General features: G+C 35.2%; 1 protein-coding gene across 1 annotated transcript; it reads left to right on the top strand.

The window, feature by feature from the left end:
• The first annotated feature begins 440 nt into the window (after positions 1 to 440).
• On the top strand, positions 441 to 6,326 carry LOC106879049 (uncharacterized). Its single transcript, XM_014928471.2, has 2 exons — positions 441 to 1,557; positions 6,015 to 6,326. The coding sequence occupies exons 1-2, from the start codon at positions 849 to 851 to the stop codon at positions 6,299 to 6,301; spliced, it is 996 nt and encodes a 331-aa protein (XP_014783957.1). The 5' UTR covers positions 441 to 848; the 3' UTR covers positions 6,302 to 6,326.
• Positions 6,327 to 7,934: the final 1,608 nt, after the last annotated feature.

The following is a 7,934-nucleotide window of genomic DNA, read 5'->3' as shown; positions in this document are numbered from 1 at the left end:
ATTCCCCGTAGCCCAAAAGTGGGGTTTGTGACGAAAAAAAATTTTTTTAAAGGTTGTTGGGGGGAGGGGGCGGGAGACTTGCCGAGACGGGTAACCGCGGGGAGAGAGAGCAGCGGCACGCTCCATGGAACGTGCTCTGGCAAGGACGGTGTGGATAGTGGTAAGGGGATATCCACGAAAGATGAAGTGGCGAGCCATGAGTCGTGACTGAGTTACACGTGTGATAAGAAGCTTGCTTCCCAACCTTGTGGTTTTTTTGTTTGGTCCACTGAGCTGCACCTTCTGCAAGTATCTTCCACTATAGTTCCGGGCAGACCATAGACTCGAGTGGATTTTGTAGACGTAAGCAATAAGTCATGTGTGTGTACATATATATCGGTGTGACTTACTTCCCTTTATGACGAGTTATCTCCCTTGTTATATTGTTGTTATATATTCGCTACAAGCTTGAGTAGCAACTCCACCGTTACTAAGTAAAACGGAATCTTAGAATTGATATTCTAATATTTAAAAATTTAATTGTTAATACTTAATTACAGAAAATTAATGCCCAGAGTTATTAGTTATTCCACAATTAAGACTCAACTGAAGTTAAAGGAACTGACATTATATCAACTTTCTGTAGGGAACTCATAACAGGAAGTAAATTGCAAGAAATTGCTAATAATTTTTATCAACCCATAAAAGCAAGGACTCTTTAAGTAGATTCCAATACTAATTTTAAAATTTATTTACATTTTATTATAACATTTGCTTTCTTCATAATGCAGTAGAATTTATACGGAACTATCACTTTCTGGGTATTTGTTTCATATAAAGTTCTGCTTTAAATTTATTTTAATTTTTGAATGTCTTACAAAATGCCTCGCGGAAGACCTTCAAACCCCAAGACTATATGCGCAGACATTGTTGATGACGAAAAAATTAGGCAAGAGTCATGGACATTTTATGACCTCTTCAAACAAATCTCCACAAATGATATAGCAATTACATGGTTGGCGAAATATAAACTTATAAGCAATTCTGTTATATGTTCTGTTTGTGGGAACCCTTGTACAATTAACGTCATCAAGAGAAGTATTGATGGAATACGATGGCGATGTCCCCAGCATAACTTCTCACGATCAATCCGCAAAGGATCCTTCTTTGAGAAAAGTCACCTCTCGCTCACAACATTCATATGGCTTATGTATATGTGGTCAAGAGATTACCAACATACTGAAATGACACACGAGACAAACGTCAATAAAAATTCAACGACTGATATGTTTCGCCTCATCCGAGAACTACTGGAACGGTTCCTGGAAGACCACCCGACTGAATTAGGTGACGACCCACCCGAGATTGGTGGGTTCGATCTACAGACAGGTGAACCAAAAGTCGTTGAAATAGATGTCACCAAATGTGTTAAATCTAAGCGTAATGAGAAAAAACACAAGAAAGAATTTTGGATTTTTGGTGGAATTGAACGCGGAACTGATAAATGTTTTCTGGTGCCTATTGAGTATCAAAATAAAGAAGCTTTCGAAGCTGCAATTATCCGATGGATTTTACCAGGTATGGTGAATAAATAAAGTTTGTAGTCTTCTCTTATCGGTGCTCCTCCTCAGATTATTAAACCTCGAGTACGATATTTTCCCGTCTGACGTTTTACTTCCGCTTCGGCTTTTTGTTTAAATTCTGAATACGTTTCCATGGTAACATTTTATCAATATTTGTGTTCCTTGTCTCTGTCATTACGATCTCATTTGAATTTTTGGCGTTTCAATAGTGTGTTGTTCATTCTGCTGTAGGCTTTGTTTCTTCATAGATTTCTCAATACTGTATATTATTTAACGAAATTTTGCAGAGACTTAATTTTCGAAGGTGTAGGTAACGAATATGTTGACAGAATTAAAAAAAAAAAAAGGACTTTTATTCGGAAATAAAAGAAATTGTCATTTGAACGGTATTTCTATAAAATTTCATCAATATATATCCGTTTACCTGAAAGTTGTGAGGGAAAAATCGGATCTTGTGAATTTTCCCTTTGCGCAATTTTTGTTTTTATATTCGTCTTCTACACTTTTTTTTTAAAATCTATTAACCTGTTTCTTTTTTTTTTTCTGTTTTGGTGATCGGGAGTTAAACTATATATTAACCAGAAATTCATGCTCTTTTAACTATTCAACAAGAGCATTTCAGATTTCATTTTGATAATGAATAGTACCTTATCAGAATAACATCATAGATTTCTTTGATGTTGTGCAATGACCCTGGAAATGTTATTGAATTGTTTAAAAGTTATGAAATTCTTACTGAGTTAAAGAATAGATAATTAAAAAGAATGTCATGATCATAGTCATCATCAACTCCCTTAGAAATGTATCGCAGCATTTAAAAGAAAAATGTGAATTATCAAGAAAGTTATGAGGAAATAAAATCGGGCTTGGGATACTGTCATTGCCCTTCCCAACATACCTACACATGTGCCCCCGCCCCCGGATTCGTTTCTTCAATGCTTTCAGAGAAACGGGTAGGGGTGGGGCACAATAAGGAGTTTTTACTGTTAAAAAATATTTTTTATTAATTTTCACTGCCCAACAAAAACTATATCAACTAAGCAAAAGACCTTCTGTAAATGCATTAAAAACATTATAACATGAACTGACCACTATTTCAGAAAATTATCGCTGGTCTCTGAACATATAAAATACAAATTTAGCTAGGGCAAAATGAGTGAACCTAGATAAGGTCAATATGCTGCATTAATTCTCCAGAATAGCATATGAAAACAGACTTATACACATTGATATTCATCTCTAGACTTCAGAAATGCAACATAAATCTAAAATACCTAGATTAAATGAAAGAGGTTTAAGAAAAAATAACATGAGATGAAATTAATGACTCAAATAATAAAAAAAAAAACTCAATATAAAATATTCTTTATTGTTTCTTCACAATCTGCTGGAGTGGCTTTCTTCCTGATATATTTATGCTCCATGATGCAGTTAAAGAAAGAAATTATTGAAATTAGTCATTTTTTTTTTTTTTTTCATTTTATCTAGTTTCAGCTCATGTGCTGTGGCCATGCTGGGGCACCACCATTGCTCATTTTAGCAACACTTTCGACATCATTTTTTTCAAACTGGAAAATTATCAGATTAGACATTGGTGTGGAAAAAAAATTGACTTGGAATCCAACAGAGAAAAGAATATAGATTGTTAAACAGCAAAAATTATTCAGATATTTTATTAGCAGCCTCAATTACAATTGGGTCAAATTTGAGGAAATATTTCTAGAAATAAAAGTCCTGTCACCTGACTATGTTTCAGACTCTCGCAACTTCAATAACAACAACAGTTATGGTGACCAGTCTTTACTCCCAAAGATGATGCAACAGTACAAAATGACGATGCAATACTTGCAATGTAACAATTCCAAATAACTGGAGAGAAAATAAAAAAACTAGAAATTACCCATTTTGCCCCCCCTTTTTTTTTTGTTGTTGTCAATATTCTATTAATAACTGCCAGATAGTATAGATTATGATCATATTGGAATTTAATGCAACAAGATAACAAAAAGTGATTGCAGCGCACACATGCATCACATAATTTTGACTTTTATTTTGTATATACGTGATGTGTGTGTGTGTGCTGACCATTTTTTTGTTTTTTGCACATTAAATTCCTATATAATTGTAATCAACAAAATCGGAAAAAATTTCATTGAAAATTACCCATTTTCACAGGAAACAATATCAAGGCATGTAAATTATTTGAAACTCCTCTCCAACCCTTGCAAAAGAGTGTTCACATCAAATACCGAAATAATCAAAATCTATACTTTCTGAAAAGAGTTTGTAGAAAATCCTACTGTGGACAAAACATTTTGACAATGTCTGTGTATAAAATATTTTGACAATGTCTGTGTATAAAATATTTTTAGTGAATTTAACATTTTCATTATTGGGATACCTCTTGTATATATTACTTCATTCGTGACAGACTATTCAATAATAAAATTCTTTTTTAAAGTAGTTGTAAGAAAATAATCATTCAAGTATTTTCTGAAATGATTGAATGGAAGAAACTGAAGTGGATAGTCTCTGTGAATTGTTTAGGTTTCTTGTGTATTTGGTGAGAGAAAAGTAAAAACAGTGATAGAAAGAAAGAAAGATAGATAGATAGATTTCTTCATTGGCCACACAGGGCTGAACACAGAGGGGACAAAATACAAAGCAGAGCTTTTCTTTTTGGAAAGGAAAAAAAAAAATGGGAGGGTAGAATTTTGATCAAAAGGGATCGTGGAAAAAAAAAATGGGTGAGGAAGCCAATCAGTAGGAATTGTGTATCACAGAAATGTCATAGTGTAAAATGGGAAACAGTTTAGGTTTATCCATGGAAAGAAAAGCCTACAGAAAAGACCACGGTAACCTTGGGCAATAATGTCAGGCAAAAAACACATTACAGTAAGTGACTCTTTTTTTCCTTTCTTTTTCTGGTTCATCGGATTATGCTCAAGGTGGCTCCATCATTCACATGTGCCATCCTTTTTCACCCATCTTTTTTTGAAACATTCACTAGACAAAACTTCCCTCTCTACTCTCACCTTCCTCTTCAAGTGATACTGGAAGAAGTTGATGAGAGATTCACCAGAGAGGAAAGTGTTTGTCTCTAGACCTTTCAGACATGTCCACCATACACATTCTTTCGCCATAGCCACAAGTACGATGAAAATGGCTCTTCCTTCCAGTTTCAAGGAAGGAGGCGCAACAATATTCATGATAGACTCAGTTGATAAACTGACTCATCCCACATGTGATAGCAGTCGTTCGACATAGGCCCATAGGTCGGAAATGGTTGGACACTGTATGAGTGCATGCAGAATGGTTTCGTTGCACTGACCGCATCTTGGGTAGGTCGGCCCCGTGTTTCTCGAGCCATGCCTGTAGAGCTTATCACAAATGGGTAGCCCTTCTCGATAGCACTGCCAGGCCAGGGATCTCTAGAAGTTGTCCATAGGCCCCGGCCTGAAAGTCGTCTTGAACAGGCAGGTCCTTGTCGACACCCAGGTTCGCTCCGAGATCGTCGTCGTACCTCCCCTCCACTAATCCCCTATAGAATGCTTTGGTTGTGTTGCAGTTGCTCAAGATTGACCCCGAATGGCATAGTTGCTCAAGAGTAATGCGAGATAAGTACATGGTATTTCATACTGTAGAGAAAGTAACTTATTGAAGTTTAATAGAGAAAAATGAATATTTATTCATAAGTTATTTTAAGAGAAGTTTAAACAATGGTGATTCATTTTCTTTCTATTTTGTAACAAATGTGCTTTTAGAAGAAGAAACATTCTGTTTTTGAAAGTGGTAACTTAATGCCCTTAATAACAGTGTTGAGAGATATGTGTGTGTGTGTGTCTGTCTGTGTACATACATACACACATGCACATACATACAGAAGATGGGAGAGAGAGGGGGGAAGTTCCGGACCAAACCAGAACCTATGTTACAGACATACATATTTGACAATAAGTTATTGTAATGATTATATCTCTGTCTGTCTATCTATGCATGCATGTATCTATCTAGCCATTCATACATCTATCAATCAATCAATCAATCAGGATTAAGAGTCCTTTCCAAGCCATAAGCTCATAAAACCAGTTTCGCAGGAAACTAGAATGAGAAAAATGGCTAAATTGAAATCTAATTACTATGATATGACTCAAGTGGAATTGGCTATTTTGAAGAATTGAATCATCTGACAACATTGACATTGATTCTCACTTCACTTAGCCTTGCCATTCTGCAACAAAGGCTACTGCTAACATGACTTCATATTTTCAATTATTTTTAGTGGAATCATCACAGTGTAGTGATAAGTATTCTACAACGAAAGTTCATGACCAAGATTTGATTCTTTATCAGAATAGTTTTCATTTTTTGTACTTTCGGTAAATGTATGAATGTTGCAATCTCTCGTTTCTCATAAATAATAAAGATTCATTGTAGTTCTTTTTCTTATAGGTACCCATATTGTATCTGATATATGGGCTGAATATCTTCAAATTGACCAGATCCAACAAGGTATATATACTCATGAATATGTAGATTACAATGAGCCAGAAGATATAGAAATTCACATGAAAAACATAGACAGGATGTGGCTAAGAGTAAAAAAACATTGTCAACGAAAGCGAAGGACATTTTTATTTCAGTCTTTATTAACAGAAATGATGTGGCGATCTCACTTTAAGAATAATGATAAATTTGCTGCCCTAATTTATTGTATCAAACACTTGTATAAAGTTTAATAAAATTGTTATATTTTTATTTGTACTTCACTGTTAAGCCTAACTCAGTATATAGAACCTTGGCTTTAGGTAGGAATGCTGTTGTGGTTTATATATGAAAACTCTTCAATTATAAATATCATATGATTGTCTTATTTTCACCTAAAATGAAATGTTCCTTTTAGGTTGTTCCTCGCTCTAACAACAGTGATGGCCCCCAAGGTCCAATTATCTCTCCTACATTATTCTACTTTCATTTTTAATCATACTCTCATAAGCTAAAGTCACAACTTTCAAAAATGAGTTAACATGTAAGATTACTTATGTGTGAGCTCAGAGAATATATAAATGATATCAGAGATGATTTTTATTACTTCAGAAATCTGAGAGAAAAGCATAACCCAATTCAGGAGTAACATGTTGAGCAAATGAGCTGCTTCAACTTCCTGAAGGTTTATATACTAAACAACTTTTACTGCTGTTGTAGTTTTTGTAGTTTGGAAAACAAAAAAGCTTAACGGAAGTATTTTCTTTTCTTCAAAGTTTAATTGAATTCTGTAATCATGAGTCAAAGATATTTTGCCATTGCATAGACTGTCAAAATCAACAAATATCTGGTAACAGATCACTGATTAAGCAATTAAAATTAATGATTTCAAAAATTTTCCTCTGGCATCTTCTACTTGGAGAACATACTGTTAAATGGAGCTACATTGCAGAGTGGATTTTGTCTAGCCCACCAGTTGTGTCCCTACAGATTTGTTAGTCACTGTCTTTTCTATATCAGCAGAGGTAAAATTTTTCTAAGCATGCCATTGATATTGGATACTTGCTACTGATGATGTGCAAAGACACAGAAATCCAGATTTAGCAATTCATACTTTGCTGCTGAATGTTTTTCCACAGCAACTGAAGCATTTCTGTGCTTTTTAGCACTATATGTCTATACAAGAAGCTTTCTGATTATGAAGTCTGTAGTTTCATGGTTTTCTACAGTATATCCACATTAAGTAATGTGGTGTGTGTGTGGGTGGGGAGCACAATGAGTAATGTGGTGTGTGTGTGTGTGTGTGTGGGTGGGGAGCACAATGAGTAACATTTACTGTATTTTTGACTTTGAGAAAAAAAAATTTTTACAAATGTTCACTACCTTACAAAAACTACATTAACTAAGCAAATGCATTAAAACCCTTATATACCCCTGGTTGCATTTTATATAACCAATTCCTAAGACTTCATTTTTTTATGGGCATATATGGGGCCATCTACCTGAAGGGGTTTGTGTTTTAAGTAGGAAGGTAGATAAAACACAAACCCCTTCAGGTAGATGGCCCTGCTCAGTATGTAGAAAAGGAGTAGGTAGTAACTCTATAAGATGTACCCGGTGCAAGCTATGGACACATAAGAGGTGCAGCAACATCAAAGGCAGGTTAACTAGCAAGTTAGTTTTTGTTTGTGGCAGATGTTCAGGTGCAATAAAGACTGTAAACAAACAGGAAACAACTTCTATCTCATTCCAGGGTGAAAAACTAGAGGTAGTCGATAGCTTCCGCTATCTGGGCGACCAAGTTAGTAGTGGGGGTGGGTGCGCTGAAAGTGTAGCTGCTAGAATAAGAATAGCCTGGGCAAAGTTTAGAGAGCTCTTACCCCTGCT

Source organism: Octopus bimaculoides, chromosome 7 (genome assembly GCF_001194135.2).
Source record: "Octopus bimaculoides isolate UCB-OBI-ISO-001 chromosome 7, ASM119413v2, whole genome shotgun sequence".
In the NCBI taxonomy this organism is placed as follows: Eukaryota; Metazoa; Mollusca; class Cephalopoda; order Octopoda; family Octopodidae; genus Octopus; species Octopus bimaculoides.
This window is presented reverse-complemented; position numbering and strand designations above follow the sequence as displayed.

Excerpts from the sequence above, each read along its gene's own strand:
- LOC106879049 (XM_014928471.2), top strand. The coding sequence starts at position 849 with ATGTCTTACAAAATGCCTCGCGGAAGACCTTCAAACCCCAAGACTATA. Across the intron at positions 1,558-6,014 it reads TATCCGATGGATTTTACCAG|GTACCCATATTGTATCTGAT; the intron begins GTATGGTGAATA and ends TTTTTCTTATAG.